A 20,162-nucleotide genomic window follows, 5' to 3' on the forward strand; every position below is an offset into this window, starting at 1 on the left:
TGTGTGTGAGAGGAGGTAATCGAAGCTCCGCCCCCTGTGCCGGGAGCAGTAGCTCATTTGCATTTAAAGGGACAGACACAAAAACAGTGTGGTTTTGCTCACCCTCAAAAAAGTGACAACTTTAACATGCTATATAAAAATATCTGTGGGGTATTTTGAGCTAAACCTTCACACACACACACACACACACACACACACACACACACACACACACACACACACACACACACACACACACACACACACACACACACATTCTGGGGACAACAGACTTTTATACATCTTGTGTAAAGGGCATTATATCACCCCTTTAAGCAGCAGAACAGCAGGATTCATACATCGTCACATGACACACATGCATGCAGCGCTTCTGTGAATGCAGAAAAACTATAAAATTATATAAAAGGAATAATTCCCTTTCACTTAAATGCAGATTCTATTTTAAAATAGCTGAAAAATGTGATTGAGTTTTTATTCTTAGGCTTTTTTGTGTGAAGATTTGCCATCCCACCACCTGCAAAAACCTGTTAACAAAGAAAAGAAGAATAAGCAGTTCCACCTATTCATCCAATTTCCAAACGGCTTGTCCCGCAGGGATGCTGGAGTGTATCCGTGTCTCAGGAAACACCATGGATGGACAGCCAGACCAACACAGGGCCAGTTACAGATGCCAAGTCATTATTACCAGAACAGTTCTTATACAAATTAGAAGTCATTATTATGACTTTTTACTGTGGTGGAAACGGTTTGCATAGGTTAGATTATATTGCAATGTTTCAAAATAATTATATGTAGGCCTATTATATGTGATATGTAGGCCAATCAGAAATCAAGTAATCAGAGGTGTCAACAAATTCAAATCAAGTTGATTTTTTGCTTTTGTATAAAATGTATTTCCATATAGAAATTTGGCAAACTGAAATCAACATTAGGCCTAATGCTTTCAAAAAATTACAGCAATACAAACAGTATAAAAACACAACATCCAGCATCTGCTTAAAAACACATTACAACATAAATAAAAGATAAAAAACAACAACACTAAATATGAAAACAGAAATATCCTGAACAATAAATGAACGTCAGCTTCAAGCATGCCAACACATTATGACATACAGCACATTTGATTGAGAACGACTGGTTTTAAAATAACTTTGTCAACATTCATGTAATATATTCAGTCAGTTTTAGAAAGTGTTTTTTTTTAGGTGTAAACATAAGGTTCAGTGACACCGAACCAGAAATGTGTTCCTTTGAGCTCTGGATAATTTATACAGTAAAAGAGATCATTTACAATTATTAGTCACTTGGCCCTTTGATAGATCTGCTTTCCTGCTCTGTGAATCCACAGCAAATTCATAAAATGCATATTTTACACAAATTGTTTTGCTTTTTGGACATGTGTTGAATCTTGGAACTGTATGATATAAAACATCATTAGATAATAAAAGTTTATGATGACAAACTTTGATGTTGGCTTGAGAAAGCCTGACCAGAAAGGGTTTGAAGGCCATATAGTCGATCATACATACAGAATCTCTGTATAATTTAAAACATAATCATGTTTCTACATACTAAAGAAGTACAGTACAGAGAAACATACAACAATCTCTCAAACTGTGTGTTTGGCATCTTCAGATGAGATCGTAATATCTCACAGCACGCAGTTTCATCTGTCATTTTGAAACCGGAGTAGATTATTCAGTGTGTAAAACATTGCACATTTTCAATAGTAAACCAATCTAAAGATGAACCGGTCACAGTTTCCAGTTAAAGGCACAGTCCTCGTCTCCTCGTCACAGTGTCCGTCAGCGAGCTGCGTGTCAGGAGTGTGTGCACATCGACGTGGTGAGCTTCAGCGCACCCTTGTTGTGCAGACTTCTGAGCGCCCTGAACTCCAGCGGCATGCGGTGCGGACCCGCATTGGAAAAATACCGATATTTTAGTGCGTCGTAGTAATGATATTTAACAGGATTTCCGTCGGTGTCTTTTGGAAAAGGCCAGAATCCATACAGGTGTATTTCATCACAGAAGCGTGTGGCCATCGTGTACATACACAACCCAGTCGACGGGCGCTTGATATTGATCTTATTTGTAAGCCAGTACCTAAGAGATAAAAAATACATGGTTAAGTATTTAGTGTAATAACATTTACATTATAATTATTAGGATGGTGGCTTGAATATTTTTGGATGAAATGAAAAATATTTAAAATGTGTAATACATTCAGTTTGTACATATGTTTTAATCTGTTAAAGTCCCCCTGTAGTCAATACTTTTATCCCTTAAATATCACCAAAATGACATTGCCTCATTTAGTATGCGCGGTTCTATGAATATGCAAACTAGCCCCGCCTCCGCTCACTCACTCACTCAGAGATCCACTGGTTGACGATCACACGTTGATCTGATTGGTTACGGTAGTGTGTGACGTCAGAAACACCAGCGATTTCAAACCGTGTTTTTGAGACTGTCTTTGGTTCACTGCAGTTTTAAGCAGAAAATACTCAGCAATGCTGTCGACTTATGAACTTACACATGGTTTGTCTTAAAGCAGATTAAAAGCTTGTTTTTTACCACAGGGGGACTTTAACCAGCATTTTTTATAAAGTATTGTAAAAAGTGACAGAACGTACTGCAAAGGAACACAGTAATAATGTGAAGCAGACACCGTTAACTGTAAATGTGTAATGTGTATATATTCTTTTCTTTCATGTGCAATTGACCGTTGGCAAAGACCCGCCCCCCTTAGTTACTGTTGCCATGTCCGACAAGCTACACCGCTCTCACACACACACATGTTCTCACGCAGTGAAAAACACATCGCGGAGCAGAGAGGAGACTGACAACACACTGACAGACACAGACCAGCTTACTTTTTGGTTACTTTTGATATTAAACATATTAAACAAAGTCTCACTTTTCAAATTTGGTAATTTTTTAATGAAATTTAAACAATAAATAGCGTTTTGTGTCTGTCAGATCGCTGTGTCGTCTCAGTTAAAGCCGCTCGTGAACCGATCATCTCTTCCTTCTAGTTCATTTATAACGTCAAATAAACATGAATGAACATCAGAAGGAATGTTGTTTTAACCGCGGAAAGGCGTCAGTACACCGTTTATCAAGTTCAAATCCTCCATCGTTAATCTACTAACTCTCCTGAACTGCTTTGCCGGACAAAATGGCGGATGGCGAAGTATGATTGGTCAGATCACCTGTCAATCAAGCTCCCTGCGAAGGGTCAATTGTCCAGGCAAGTTTGAGAGGGTCATGAAATGGGGAATCAAATTCGATATTTTGACATTTGGAGGTCATCAGGTCTTTAAAAATTACTACACTAACTACTACAGCACTACAAAACATAAATCCCCTTTAAATTCACGTTATATATTTACGCTAAAAGTGCACATTATATTTGGAGTCCTCCACATGTGTTTTGCAGTATTAACCCTCAGACGGTCTTCGTTTCGGAGTCACCTCCTGGGCCTTCCCGGTCAGAAGTGACCGGACACCTAAAAATTCAATTTCCTCCATCCCAGTAAAACCAATGCAATTTATTTTTGTTCTATAATATTTTTTCTTTTTAATTTTGTATTTTGAGAGAATTTGATTGAATTTATTAATATTTATGCAATATTTATGGTCTATTTTTGCCATTGAAAAAAATACAATTTTTTTTTATTTTATTTTTTTATTTTTTATGCAGTATTTTAGTTTAATATAGAGTCTAGGCCTCCAAAAAAAATGGTTGAAGCAGATTAGCGCCATCTGGTGAGAGTATGGAGAGAAAGCGTAGAACCATGTTGTAACCACTAGATGGCATAAACAGCACTCTATGGAGAGGCATGTGACTTCCCCAGCTGTTTAATGGACACATTTACTTTTTTTGTGGATTTGAATATATATTTAAACAATCTCAAAAACTATTTCTTATCAAGTTTTAGATATATATTTTTTTAGAAATAGTGATTTAACGTTAATGATTCACAGATGAATTGTTTGATTATTTTGAAGACTGACCAATAAAGGACAATTATTAATATTCCTAAAAATGTACATTCTTAGTATAAAAGACAATCAAGACATATCTGCCATATCTGACAACTGCCATATCAACCAGTGCAATATAAACAGAATTGGACCCAGTGCTCATTGAGGCATCTTACGTGAAGGAAAGCCCCACTGTCATGAAAGAAAGTTCAGAATGTGACCACAAATATTATTTGAGAACAACAAGAGGAAGTGCAATTTACAGAATTGCAATTCCAAGAATTTAAACACACCCAATGCATTCTGGGAAGTGAAGTGTTCTTCCACTAAAATGAATAGGGATGCACGATAAATATCGGCCACCATATCAGTATCGGCCAAAACAGAGGATGTTCATTTTTAATATTATCGTTATCGACCCGATAAGAAAATTAGGCTGATATCTTAAAGCCGATAAATAATGTATTGTTTCCTTCAACAGACACTTCAGATGCACAACATGATGGTTTTGAATTTCTAGAAATATGATTGAAATCACTTCAGATACAGTAAAGTGCAACATGTGCCGGGCAAATCTGTCATATAGACTACATCAGATTATAATGAAAACACTGTAAAAGAAAGTTGGGAATTCTTTCACAATATATTGTTTATCAGCTTTTAAATATAAAGAATAATCAAAATTTTCGTAACGCTGCATCCCTAAAATGATTGATTTACTTACTTATTTATTTATTTATAAACTTATATGTAGCTTTCTTATATATATTATGAAATATATAAAATAACTACAACAACAACAACAACGGGATTAAAACCTTCAAACATGAAGTCTTTTTCCACTTTTAAAGTATGTCTTGACAAACTTTCCTTTTCTAGTTAAAAATCACAGTGATATACATTTTTCTGATTTTCAATTTTCAACTTCATTACATTTGTGACCCTTGACCACAAAACCAGTCACATGGGTACATTTTTTTTTACATTGAGATTCATACATCATATGAAAGCTGAATAAATAAGCTTTCCATTGATGTGTGGTTTGTTAGGATGCAATATTTGGTCGAGACAAAACTATTGAAAATCTGGAATCTGAGGATGCAAAAAAAAATCAAAACATTGAGAAAATCTCCTTTAAAGTTGTGCATTTATGTTCACGATTGTGCTGCATTCACTCACAAAAATACATGTTTTATATATTTACGGTAGGAAATTTACTAAATATCTTCATTGAACATGATCTTAATATCCTAATGATTTTTCAGCATAAAAGAAAAATTGATAATTTTGACCCATACGATGTATAGTTGTCTATCGCCACAGATATACCCGTGCGGCTCCAGATCCAGGGTCACATTTTAATTACAGTTCTCCACTTCAATTGTAATTGAGTGAGTGAGTTTGCCGTGTGATAACTCACCCGCGTACAGCATGGATAAAGCGGAGTGAAGGGTAGGCCATGCGCACGCTCAGGCTGTGTTTGAGCACCAGCTGGTTGACGGTCTCGACGTGCCTCTCGCCACCCTTCACCATGAAGGCAGGGATCCAGAGCACGCTGCTGTTGAGCTGCTGTAGGCGCCGGAGGAGCTTCCCCCGCTCCGCTTCGTCCCGGAGACCACCGTACACCCGCTGGATCACTGAGGGGTTCATGGTGGTGAAGTCTGACCGCAAACCCACATCGTCTGCAAAGTCCTCTAGCGGAGCGAGGTTACATCTGCGCAAGAACCAGAGAAAACATTCTTCTCTTAGCGGAAGGAACAAACTTCCAAATACATATGCCTCACTTTATTTTATAAACACAGATGAACTGCTTTTTAATAATGTGGACTGAGGCGACGGAGCATCAAAGAATCGTGAAACTTAAAGAGTTATTCATCCAAAAATGAGAATTATCCCATAATTTACTGACGCTCAAGTCATCCCAGGTGTACATTCTGTCAGCCGAACACATTAAGAGTTTTATTAAAGGGTCCAAATTTACTCCAAATTCTCTGAAGAGACATGATCACTTTATTTTAATTTAGGCTTTTAATCATATATAAACATGTCAACGCACATAAGTTGTGGTAAACAGAAGCTCAAGCAGGGTTATGTTTGCTGATCAATGTTTATATGTGAATAAAAGCCTATATTAAATCTGTTCATCAATCGTGTTTCCTCAGAAAATTTGGACTAAACCGCTCATGGATTAGTTTTACGATCTCTTTATGAACTTTTTGAAGCGTCAAAGTGGTACAGTAGTTGTGCAGCTGTCAATGGAGGGACAGAAATCTCTCAGATTTCATTAAAAATATCTTCATTTGTGTTTCGAAGACGAACGAAAGTCTTACGGGTTTGGAACGACATGAGGGAGAGTACTTGACCGTTCACAAAGACCCGCCCGCCTTAGTTACTGTCGCTATGTCCGACAAGCTATGCCGCACTCTCACACACACCATGTTCTCACAGTGAAAAATACATGCGAAGCAGAGAGCACACTGACAACACACTGACAGACACAGACCAGGTTACTTTTGATATTAAACAAAGTCTCAACTTTCAAATTTGGTCATTTTTTAATGAAATATAAACAATAAAAAGCGTTTTGTGGCTCTTTAATGTGTGTGACAGATCGCTGTGTCGCCTCAGTTAAAGCCGCTCGTGAACCGATCATCTCTTCCTTCTAGTTCATTTATAGCATCAAATAAACATGAATGAACATCAGAAGTTGTTTTAACCGCGGAAAGACGTCAGTACACTCCGCTTCTCAAGTTCAAATCCTCCATCGTTAATCTACTAACTCTCCTGACTGCTTTGTCCGACAAGATGGCGGATGGCGAAGTATGATTGGTCAGATCACCTGTCAATCAAGCTCCCTGCGAAGTGTCTGACAAGAGTTTTAATTTTTGGGTGAACTTTCCCTAAATGATATCCTGGCTCTTCCCAGCTGTGTAATGGCATTGAATAGTTTTTGAAGCTCCAAAAAGCGCGTCCATCCATCATAAAAGTAATCCATACGACTCCAGGGGGTTTAATAAAGGCCTTCTAAAGCAAAGCCATGGGATTTTGTAAGAAAACGTACGTAGGTGAGAAATGGCAAATGTGGAAGCGCAGAGGATAGAGCAAAAACAAAATGGCAGTCATGAATGTGAAGTCTAATATGAGAAGATTTAATGAAAAAGAGAAGAGAAGCTGTCAGGTCAGAGGTCATCCTTCCGCCTGAACCCGACTCTTGTGGGAAAGTGAGTGATGAGAAGGAAAGATTATCTGTGAATAATTACTTCAAATTCAAGTTTGTTCCTCACACAAAGCACGAAGTTTGGGAACCGAAGACTTGCATTATAGAGCACAAGTTGTACATACTACTTATGGTGATTGTGTATTTATTGTTGTTGTTAAATAAAAATGAAATAATAATTTAAAAGAAAATCCTTTTCATTCATTGAAATAAAACAAACTAGAATGAAATAAAATATAAAAATGTAAACTTATTTTATTTCAGTTGGCCAAGGCAACACTTCTCATTTTTGTTGAGAAATTGAAGTACTAAAAAATGACACATATATATATATACAATTACACACACACACACACACACACACACACACACACACACACACACACACACACACACACACACACACACACTTTAAAATGGCAAAATCAGCACAAAATTACTGAACCTTTGTTATAAAACAAAAAATAAAATATAATAATAAAAAAAATCTAAATATTAAAAACTCTACACTAGTATATCAATAAAACTAACATAATGACATGATTGTAAAATATAAAATATCCTAAAATATTAGGCATGTGAAGTTTCTAAATGACGTTGAGCACTTGTCCTGGTTTCAAAACCTGTGCCTGATATTTGTAATTAAATTTTTTAGTGTAATTTACTTTTAACTGTCATAAAAAACATAAGAAACTATTTGCAGTTCATCTTTAAGGGTGAGACAGTGAAACACGGATACAGTGAGAGAGAAATGACCAGAGACCCTCATACACTCTGCCTGGCCATACGACGGCAATGATTCGATTACGGCAAAGAAGGAAACACATTACCGGATAACAAAATCATGCTTGTCTATTTCCTTCCCACATCCGCTCTTCAGGAGACTGCCCGAGTTTCCCACCACAGCGCATGTCCTGAACGTCCGGTTCTTCAGCGGAGAGGCTTCGGGGAGTAAACTGTACAGAGTCTGGGAGACGTTGAAGGTCCTGCGTCGGTCCAGAACGTAGTGGTATGTGTCGCCCGGTTTAAAATCGCTCTTGATAACAGACACATCTCTCTCCGCATCCAAGAAGCGAAGTATGTTCTTCCTTTTCAAGTGTTGAAACAGATAAAAAAGGAAAAGATTATACAGGATAATACTGACATTTCTCATTAGTTCATAACAATACCATCATGTCATGCTCTAAGAAAGACAATCTGATGCAGCCTGAATCATAATCACAACATATTTTTTTAATTTGGCCAGAGATGAACAGTTTCCCCCTCCATTTCTGTCACTGATGGAGCTTGGGTTCTGGTCACGGTCTCCTCTGGCTTGCTTATTAGTTATTTCCTTAAGCGGCACCCCCTTTTTTTAACAGACATGAAAATGCACACTCCGAACTTAAATGGTTGTAATTCAAGAATGCTTTTAGAATATAGATGTAAGATTGGTCTTGTTTTAAAGAAGACATTTGGCAGATTTGAAAGTGAAATAAATTAAGAAAGTTCAACAGAAAAAAGTTATAGAAGTTTGAGTTTATGAAAATGTACAATGTTAAAAATTATTCATATTTTATATAAAATATATAATTTTCAAAACCTGGTGGACTCTAAAAATGCAAAAAAATCTAAGCCAAAAATCTAAACAAGTTGTGTTTCAAATTTTAGGTTGAGATCTCAAAAAATAAGCTTTCAGTGAGATTTAGTTTGGGCGCAGTACCACACTTCTCCACTGACATTACTGCCCATATAAGGGCGCCTCCATTTCCATAGAGTCAGAGCGTATTTAGGCCACGCCCACACCCAGGGGGAAACCAATCCAACCGTCTCCATTGACTTTGCATTGCAAGAGGCTGCCTCCTTGTCATTTCTTGCTTCTAACTAAAGACAGAAAAATGCCTAAAAGCTGCTGTGTGACAAAGTGTACAGCAAACAAGCTAAGAAACACAGAAATACGTTTTTATAAGCTGTCGACCCCAAAAAACGAGTGTTTAAGGACTTAAAAGTGGATACAGGCTGGACCGAATGGGTAAATAGTGGGATTCTGACACTCAGTATGCACTAGAAACACAGTTACGTGTGCAGTAAGTTAAACATTTGGTCACTGGTGAGTTAAATATCCAAATGTCAGTTTTATATATTATATTTCTGTAAGATAAGCGATCATGTGTTGCCGATGACGTTCTCCTCCAGCGGGCGTACGTTAGTTCTCAGAGTAATGAGACACATTACGCTCTGTCTCAACTGCCTGATCCACTTTTAAGTCCTTAAACACTCGTTTTTTGGGGTCGACAGCTTATAAAAACTTATGTCTGTGTTTCTTAGCTTGTTTGCTGTACACCTCGTCACACAGCAGCTTTTAGGCATTTTTCTGTGTTTAGTTAGAAACCAGAAATGACCAGGAGGAGCCTCTCGCCATGCAGTCAATGGAGACGGTTGGATTGTCCCCCCGGTGGCCGTGGTCTTCAGATTATGACGCGTTACGCTCTGTCTCTATATGTTGTTTGAGTCAGAACCATTATTTTTACCATTTTCATACAATTTATGAAGTGGACATCCTATTCAGAAGTAGTGTTGGAAGTTTGGCAGATTTTGAAATGAATTCAACCTCTAAGAAACAGAAAGAAACACGTATGTGCATTATAGCTCGCTGCACATCACAAATGCTGAATCTATTATTATTTTCTTTATATTTAAAACATTTTCAGACCTTTTTTTCTAAAAGAATTGAATGGATGCTATCTTTTGAACTCTTGGCATGAAAACAAACTGAGGTTTCTACCATTCTTTCATGATTTTTCATGTTCATCACTATTTCAAAATAAAGGTCTGAACACGCCTCAGAAGTATGAACATATTCATGTTGCAAATTGATCAATTACGGCTCCTCTGTAATTTATTTTGAAAATAAGTCACCAAATATGTAAACTAGAGATTGTAAGCTTTCAAATGATATATAGTTTGTCAAGATTAGTTTAGGTTTAGTATAGGATATTACTGTTTTAAATATGTAATGGCTGTGCCAATGTAAGGGTTGTGTGAGAACGGCACTGAGCGGTTTTCTGCAGAGCTGCTTTACAGATGAATTGAACTCATTTCATAATTGATGATCTTTACACAGTTATTGAACTGAATCAACACTGAACTTGAACAATGACAGTATTGTATTTTTAGAGCTGCTTTACAGGTGAACTGAACCATTTGAATCATTATTTCCCTGTTATTACTGTAAATATGCTTTGAAACAATCTGCATTGTACAAAGCACTATATAAATAAAGGCGACTTGACTATTGAGCAATATAACAAAAAAATAATCATAAAACAAATATTTCTCTCCATTACAGAATCTCTCCAGATCAAGATCCAACTTTGGTCCCGTCAGATGATATCACTGCTCCTAAACTTACGTCATTAATCCTGGTGTAAATCCGGGATGAACCTCAAGAATGCTTTGTTTTGATGTTATAGAAACAAACTTAATTTTTTTCCGTGCTTATTAAAAAAAGTACAGACACTGACAAAACTTCTGAACACTAAGAGGGACTCATCCCTCTCAACTCGGCCTATGATTAACGTATAGTACACTACACGTATCACATTAAAGGGGTGTTTGATTATGATTTGACTTTTCTAACTGTAGTTAGTGTGTAATGTTGCTGTTTGAGAATAAAAAAACATCTGCAAAGTTACAACGCTTAAAGTTCAAAGCAAAGAGATATTTTCTTTTATTAAAGAAATGGCTTTTTAAGGACAAACGGCTGATAGGAACTACACGACATTCCTACCGGGTTAGTGACATCACCAACCCTAGAATTTACATAAACCCCGCCCCCGGGAATGCTATTTATAGATTATGAAGACAGAATATGCTAATCAATGACTAGAAGAGAACTACACAAGCTGCATAAATTCATCAACTAACCATTCAGAAATGTCCTGTTCTTCTACATGTTGTCGCTTCTTCTTGAGTCTCTCCATTATTGTCTGACTCCGGTTTGAACATAAACATTAAAATGTTCAGTGCATGTGTGTGTGAGATAAAAGGACACGAGCTCTTGAAGCTCCGCCCCCTGTGCCGGGAGCAGCAGCTCATTTGCATTTAAAGGGACAGACACAAAACGGTGCGTTTTTTGCTCACCCTCAAAAAGTGACTTTAACATGCTATATAAAAATATCTGTGGGGTATTTTGAGCTAAAACTTCACACACACACTCTGGGGACATCAGAGACTTATTTTACATCCTGTGAAAAGGCATTACACCCCCCCCTTTAAGCACATTTTTAGATTACCTAACAAAACCTTTTTTATATAATGCAGCTTCCTCACCTGATCATGGTCACAAGGGTGGCATTAAGCCTCCAATCCCCTCCCGGGTCCCTCAGATCACCGACACCATTGAGAGGCGTCTCGGAGCCGTTGACCATCAGTCGCGTGCTGATCGCCCTCAAGCTCCTGCAAACACAAGCAGGGTCTGGTATAACCACAGCATATGCACCAGTACTCAGACTAGCATTGGGGTCAACACTGTGCTCATGTAGTCAAACTCATACAGTCAGATAGCAGACACATGCAGTGTACTAGTACCCGTCCGTCACACTATCAGCGAGTATCCAACAAAAAGGCCAGCACTGCCAATACACACAAGACATGCTGCTGCTGTACAATATATTAGGGGTTGAACAGACTAGTTGACTTTAATGGTCTGACACTTTAAGCTTGACGTTGACTAGTCGCTGATCATTCATGGCCTATAGAGGGCGCAACAGGATAAGACATCTTTGAAGTCCATTTTTTACGCTCCATTTCATTTAAAATGACAAATAAATGCATACTCAGAGAGCGCTCCACGAGATATGTTTGATTGTGCCATCTGGATGCTCAACATTGATCGCGTGAATGCACGTTTTACACAGCTTATTGTACAGGTAAGTTCATCGCCGTTCTAAACTGCTGCTGCATTACGCACAGACACACGCACGCGCACACACACACACACACACACACACACATTCAGTAGAGCAGAAATGTATTGTAAACTCTGTTCTGTGATTTATCAATAAAATAGCTTAGAGACTGAAAGGTTCTAGCATATGTTTCTTAGTAACTAAAACCCACAGCTTCACTATTAGTATTTCATTTTATTTATATAGCACATTTAATGCACCAGCTGTTGTCCAGAGTGCTTCACAATCACTAAAAAACACTGAATTAGAGGAGTACACAGACATGGTACTGATCAAACCCCATCGTGAAGATGCCTCTTTAAAAGATGTGCTTTTAACATGTTCGGTGACTTTACTGACCTTACAGAAAGAGGGAGATCATTCCAAAGATTTTCGGGAAAAGAAGAGACGAAGGTAAAAGAAACTAGATCTGACAACCGAGTTTATTTGTTTGTCCATTTTTAAATTTAGATTTTAAACATTGAGCCACTTCCTGATATCTAGGGCCAAACACAATGACCTCAGTTTTATCATCATTTAATTTCAAAAAGTTTGCATCCATCCAGGCTTTGATGTCCTGTAGACGGGCCAATGAATGATCAATAATGTTCATGTTCGACTGTCTCTCTGGAAGATCTGAGTGTCGTCCGCATAACAGTGGAAGGATATATTGTATTTCGGAAGATGGATCCTAAAGGCAAACTGTAAAAAGTGTTCGGTTCACTTACTTACATTTTTTTAGTAAACATGTTGCCTTAAAATTATTAAGTAAAAAACGTAATGCTTAATTTAAAAATATGAATTATATGAACTTGACAATTCCACATTTATTTAAAAAAAATGTTTTATTAAACATTAACATTAATTTTCAACTTAATTTTAAGGCAACGGGTTTCCTAATTTGTTTTAAGTTAGGCCTAAGTCAACTAATCACTTTTTTCAAGAGAAAATAATATTGACGCAAGAATGGAAAAACCTTTTAGAAAAGGCGTGGAGGCATAACATCACCCTTAGAGGAAGAGGGTTTGAGATCAGCAACATTATCAGCCAGAGCTGGAGAGTGATACACTGAACGTCTCTTGAAAGTCTGAGTGAGTGAGTGAGTGGAGGCGGGGCTCATTTGCATATTCATAGAGCTGCACATAAGAAATGAGGCAAGGGTGTAGAGTTACATTCAAAAGGCATGAAGAATTATTTTTCAAGAAAAAAATTAAAAGTTTAAATATGTAATTTTGGTGATCATAGATGCGTTTTAAGGGATACAATATTGACTATAGGGGGTCTTTAAGATTTAGTTTCCAGTTGCAGTTTTTTTAGTTCAACTAAACAAAAACTAGAAATGCTGCCATGACTGCTGGCTGAACTTGCTGAAAATAAGTTTTTCAGTTTTTTATTTCAGTATTTCAAGTAGTGAAAGTTTTTTTTTTTTTTTTTATGGTTTTAGTTTCAGTTTTAGCCAACGATAAGAGCCCTGCACATGTTTCTTGTTCTCACTATCCATGTTTAAGGCTCTCTCTGTTTCAGTTGTCTTGTCTTCCTTTGTCTAAGTTTTGTAAGATGCTGTTATATTCTTTGGATGTTCCTGAGTCTTGTTTTAGTGAATAAATTCAGCTTGCGTTTAGATCCACACGTCTTATTCTGCTTCATCCGTTACAGCGTTACACTGCAAAAAGTGATTTTCTGACTTTTTCAGTACAAATATCAAACACATTTTTAAATCAAGATACTTGAGAAGCAAATGCCGTAACAAAAATAAACTTTATTTTATTTTAAATTTACATTTTTGCGAATGATTTTACACAGAAACATGATTTTAAACAGAAACAACATATTCTTCTGGAACTTTTCACTTAAGGGAACAAATTATTTTCATTATTTTATTTGTGAGGGAAAAGTTACTGTAAACACGTAACACATTATGGTTGAGTGTACAAATTTGCAAATGTGCATACTGTCTCTGCACAAATGCAAAGAGATTTGCATCTCGTAAAAATCAAATCGAAACTCAACTTCAGATGCAGTTGACATTTATGTTTTTTTTTCCACTTCTGTTTTCAAACCATGTGCAACAACTCTGCATGAGACAAAAGGAAACCACATCTAATGAGCAGAAGTTGTCTGCTGTCCTCTCACTTACCTGACAGCACACACACACACACACACACACACACACACACACACACACACACACACACACACGTCAGAGCCAAATCACAAACAAAGTAGCCTCTATTTCGAAACGTGTATGATCTTTTGGCACTGAACTAAAAGCCATCAACTCATGATCTGTTGTGAAAAAATAAATTTGCCCCAATGCAGAGCACGTAAACCGAAGCATATCAGCAAGTATGAACTTGACCACATTTTTTTCAGTTCCTGAAACAAAACAAGAGCAAGTTCAGTGACCTTGCTTTTTAAACTTAAAACATTCTGCTCAAATTAACGCATTACATAATGTCACAAGCCACCCCAAAACTCCCTTTGACACACACTTATGTTTGGGTCTCATAATACTTGATCTACTTAGGCAAGGGTTTGAAAAGACACATGTGTCAATGACAGGAAAGTGTATTTTAAAAAAAAGGGAATTTTATTTTTAGCTACGTAAAAAAAAGTTTAAAAAAGTATGCGAGTAGGCCTACCTTTTGCTTGAACAGTATACTTTAAATTGCACTTCTTTGAATGAAGTGCAAACTGATTGTAATGTGTGATGTTTTCACACACGTAATTGCATGTTATTTTTAATTTAATGTTTAATTTATATTTTACATTTATAAAAAGTAAGGCTTTTTGACCTACTTAAATTTAAGTACATCTGTAATTTCATAATTACTTCTAATTACTTCTTTGAAATAAGGTTTAAGTGCTGAATGTACAGGGAAACATTTATTTATTACGATATACTTTATAAATATAATGTCATTTCTTTTGAAACTTTGATATAGTGTTATTAAAACATAATGATTTAAAATGTAATTAATGGTATGTCTTCTTTTAATGTGCCATTATTACAAGTGCACTTTTAACATAGTCATGAAAGTGTATACTCTGTTAAGTGACTTATCATTAATATTACATTATCTGCAATTATAGTTTTTTTTTTATACAGGCCTAATTTTCAGATTTGAAGTACAAAGTGCACATTCAATACAATTAAGTGCACTTCTTTTTCACATGGGGGTGTAAGACTAAAATGGCCTTTTCAACTCAGACAAAAGAAGACTGTGAATCGATGTTATTCGGTTGCGGCGGAGCAACAGTGTGACACTGAACTGAAGTTTACGATACGAATGAATGAATAGATGAGCAGAAATGAATGCATGGAGACGCGTATCGACATTGATCAGACTTCGACGTTCATTAGATGAGCAGGAACAGCAGAAGAGCCCTTACCCTGTCAATCCGGTCTTCTGATGCACTTCATTTCTGCCAATATCTGTCGTTTTGTAGAATATCAGCAGAACGCTTATGGTGCATATCATCCACCGTTTCCGTGCAAGACGCATTTCGCACATCAATATTTCTGAAGATGAGAAGAAAACAGACGAGTCCTCCTGTAGCGGCTACACGCCCATCTCTCTCTCTCTCTCTCTCTCTCTCTCTCTCTCTCTCTCTCTCTCTCTCTCTCTCTCTCTCTCTCTCTCTCTCTCTCTCTCTCTCTCTGAGTGACGCGTACAGGAGCCAATAACTTCACCAATATGCTAATAATCATGTTCAAAATTCGTTATTCACAAGCAAAAACGGCTTAAGTCTCCTTTATGCCTTCCTCTTTTACTTTGGCTATATTTATAATTAACAAAAAAAAAACTGCAATTGTTTTACGCATTATAATGACTTATTCAAAGATATGATTTAACCTTATTATTACAGTAGGTTATATAACCTGTATTATTATTTCATATTTTGATCCATTATATTTATGTTTTTTGATTGTTCAATGTAAGAGATATAACCGTGCTTCATGTCCCTGATCTTGTATGCGTGTAAGTTCTGCAATAAAAAAATAATAAAATATATGCTAATAATCAATCAATCGGATCAATCCTTAAGCCTTAATGTTTACTTTACGTTATTGTTTTTTTCTGGCACCCCAGCTGCCAGAAAAGTACAGTTTTTTTTCACAAGATTTTTTTTTACAGTGTTATACTGTAAATATATAGTGCACACAGTAATCTGATCTAACCATCATTGAGTCTGTCATTCATGAATTCTGAAAACAAGGTGTCAGACTCAGACTAAAATGAATTGTGGCAACATGCTTATTATCAATTATATATAGATTTATCAATTGAATTTAGTAACTGAATCAAATCAGTATTTGGCATGGCCACCGTTTGCCTTTATAATAGGGGTTCTCAAACATTTTTATATCTTGACCCCAAAGCCGTAGCAGACTTTTCCATTTCTTGACATGGTTCGATTCAGGTAAATATCAAATATTAAGTTGGGTGTCCATCTTAGATGATCACCATATTTATAATGAAACCATCATATTTAAAAATATTATACTAATCATATCATATAAAATATGATTTAATGTTACTACTGTAAACCTATATTAAATTATTATGGGATCTCCTTCCATGCTTTCAGAATCTAAAAAAAAATGATTTTGTGTATGTATTTTTAAAATATATTTTTATATTAACATATTTAAATTACAGTATTGAACAAAAATGTCTTATTTTATTTATCAAAATAAACAGAAAATAGTGCAAACTTTGCTAAAGTGATTGGTTTGAACAAATATTAACTTAGACATTATTAAAAACCTATTATTTTAGCTGAAGTATTTGTATAATACAGTCTGTCTTTTGGTTTTACCCTTCACCCTGCAGTGTGTCTGGGGTAAATGATCCCCCTCGCCACCTCATACATCTATTACACAAAATAAACCACTTTCAGGATTTATTTTCACTCAAAATCTGTTGCTCCATCAGTGTTCAATACACTTTTTTTTTTCTGCAATCATGTGAGTAGTGAAAAGCACATTGTCTTAAGGTGTATCTTTGGCCCCATTGTGCCCTATACTATAGAGAGCTATATATATATATAATATAATATATTGTGCCCTATATAGAGAGAGAGCTGAAGTGATGATGTATTTTTGTTGGCTAACCCATAAGTTATCATTACTGGTTCCCTCGACAGAAGCCCATTTTCCATTGGCTTTTGGGTCCCTGTAGAAAATAAACTCTCTGACCAACAAACACTTGTGATTCTTACACGTTTTCTTTATCGTGAGTAGATTTAAACGTGAAAATATATTGAGCTTGTGTCAAGATGATGCAGAAGTGCTAAAATGCTACTTCTTGAGTTTTGGCTTAAAAGTACTGTATGTTATCCCTCATCTCTGCTTTCATCTGATGGACTCAGAGACGGTGTGATATCAGACGTAACAACTCCTTTTAGATGAGCAAAAAACTCAGAAACCGCATACGTTAAAAATAATGTTCTTCATAGTAAGACTTTGAGTGATATGAAAGTAATAGACAGTATACATCCACCTCGCTGTTGTTGTCTTGTGAACTGCATTGTCACATAATGTTGCTTCACTGGCATTCACAACTTCTGTCCCGGGGCCTCATGTGATGGGTCACAGTTTTGTCATACTTTTTTTATATATATATATTTTTTATATAAAAAATATTACAGTTGGCATGAAGTGGAAGTTGCAATAGTATTTCCTTCCCAATTGTGACGCACAGTATACTTGAGTGAAAAGGCTTCTTGAGCATGACATGTTTTGATCATGTGGAATAGACGACAGTTGGGATCCGGAAGTAAAAACTCCATTCATTTTCTCCATAGGAAAATTGATTTTTAAAGATAACTTAAAAACCTTTACAGATAGCCCCACTGTAAACTAAGGTTTTTAAGCCTATTTGCTTCGGTTGAAGCCGTCACCCCATATTTCATATATATATATATTTTTAATGATCGTGTTTAGCAGTAGAATTGCCCTAAAAACTACATTACCCATGATGCTGTTCATACAATTACACCAATCAGAGAGTCAAAATAGAGCAAAACTTCGTCAAAATAGCGTTGCCCACCCCCATGAAGCACTGCGAATATAGTAAATAGTCGATCTCCTTAGGGATAGTTCACCCAAAAATTAAAATGACTTCAGATGAATACAATCGGAGTTGCTCCATTAGGAAAAAATGTCCTGGCTCTTCCAAGCTGTATAATGGGAGTAAATGCACTATTTATTGAAGGATATGCATCATGTCCATCATAAAAGTGTCCCAAACGGCTCTGAAGGGTTAATTATGACCGAAGCAATGTGTTGGTGTAAAAAATATTCATATTTAAAACTTTATCGACTAAAAAAATGAGCTTCCAGCTGAGTAAGGCTGAGTAAATCATCAGCTATCCCTTTAAGCTCTGAAACTGCATAACAATTAGCAATACATTTAAAACTTATTGTTTTCATATAATCAACATTTTTAAATTAGTACTGTTATGCTACATGGGATTGTAGTTCTTTCCCTCACTAAAGCCATTAAATACACTTGTAGCCTAGTTTTGTTCAATTTTCTAATACATGTTTTGCTTCAAATCAAAGTTTGTAATGTTTTGATTAACCTGCCTGTTTGGCTTGCTTTTAACTCTTTAAAAAACAGATTTTTTTATTATAGACATCACTATGGAAGAACTGAAGGGAAAAAATCCTTCCAGAATCAACGCCTATGAAAAAGTGGGCGGGCACTGTTGCACTCTTTTGATTGGATGATTGGGTTTCTCATCATGTGAGTGACAGGTTGCCCCGCCCTCACGCCAGTAAACACATCATCGGAGAAGAGAGGCCCTATGCACAGCTGCACTACTTCCTGAACTTGTGCAGGCTCCCAGAGCCCGTCTACGGAGAGCCTGTTCACTCCCTATTAAGTCCTATTGTACCGAATTTTGGTTGTAGTTCCACCAGAGTTCCACTGGGGGCGATCACCCCCGAGTGCAAAATGAATGGGAGTCTATGGGGCTAGACGGCTAAATTTGTCTCTTTCACCCGATTGCCGTTGAGAAATCTCAGATTTGATTGTAGGTTTGGCAAGTTCAACATGGGTTATAGATTGAAAATTGAATGAACGAGTTCTTATGTCCTTTCGATTTCTTACAGGTTGAGTTGTTGTTGCCCATAACACGCTAGCATTCTGCTAATGAACGCTGATTGGTCAGTGAAGGACTGGTTACGACCAGAGATACCGCTTGATGGCATCGTGGTATCTGAAGCGGGAACAGAATGTATTCTAGCAGAAACTCTTCTAGCACGTGTGTTTACCTGTGTCAGCTGTGTTGTTGATGCCTCGAGAGAAAATAAAGTGCAGAGCGCGAAAGCACCAAAGTGACTGAAGGATTGCCGTAAAGCAGTATCTCTGGTCGTACGATGTGTATGACGTCATTGACATTTTGAAAGACTTTTTAAAGCAAATAAGTGACTCTAAAAAATCCAACACCCAGCAATGTGCAATTTCTTTGCATCTCCTTTCGAATACAACATTCAAATTACTAGACAAAAAATTATATCTTGAGAAAAGTGGATTTTGAGGGGTATAGCTCCATAGACCTAGCCTGGGAAAACCCAGACCACTCTCAGTTGTAACTGAGTAAGGGTCTGGCAAAGCTCCATAGACAATTCATTTCCACAGGGGCGTCACCAACGGACGTCGGATAGATCTCAAACCAATCAGAGCGATGAATGTCATGACGTATGCAGAGCGACGGAGAAACATCTCGAGACTCTCAGCAATTCTCTGTTTGTGTTAACGAAAATGACCATTTTAAATCGCTTGAAACAGACGCGATAGCTGATTCGAACGAGTGATGTTGTGATGTTACACGGCGGCATTCATCTCTGTTATGTACAAAATCTGCGTCACCGTCTCTGCTCTGTCGTCATCGTGTAAAACGTTTCTGATTTCGACGATTTCGATTTCGACGGATTGCGATTTCGACGGATTGGAAATGAGTTTCAATGGGCTCTTTGCCAGACCCACTTGCAGAGCAAATCTAAATTTGCCGGA

The 20,162-nt window shown here is 36.8% G+C and overlaps 1 protein-coding gene across 1 annotated transcript; it reads right to left on the reverse strand.

Moving 5' to 3' along the window:
- Positions 1–874: 874 nt before the first annotated feature.
- Positions 875–15,739, reverse strand: st8sia4 (ST8 alpha-N-acetyl-neuraminide alpha-2,8-sialyltransferase 4). Its single transcript, XM_079600195.1, has 5 exons — positions 15,529–15,739; positions 11,519–11,644; positions 8,038–8,295; positions 5,411–5,704; positions 875–2,106 (listed from the first exon to the last, which is right to left on the reverse strand). The coding sequence occupies exons 1-5, from the start codon at positions 15,648–15,650 to the stop codon at positions 1,824–1,826; spliced, it is 1,083 nt and encodes a 360-aa protein (XP_079456321.1). The 5' UTR covers positions 15,651–15,739; the 3' UTR covers positions 875–1,823.
- Between the last annotated feature and the right edge of the window lie 4,423 nt (positions 15,740–20,162).

The sequence above is a fragment of the Phoxinus phoxinus genome (genome assembly GCF_949152265.1).
Source record: "Phoxinus phoxinus genome assembly, chromosome: 23".
NCBI lineage: Eukaryota > Metazoa > Chordata > Actinopteri > Cypriniformes > Leuciscidae > Phoxinus > Phoxinus phoxinus.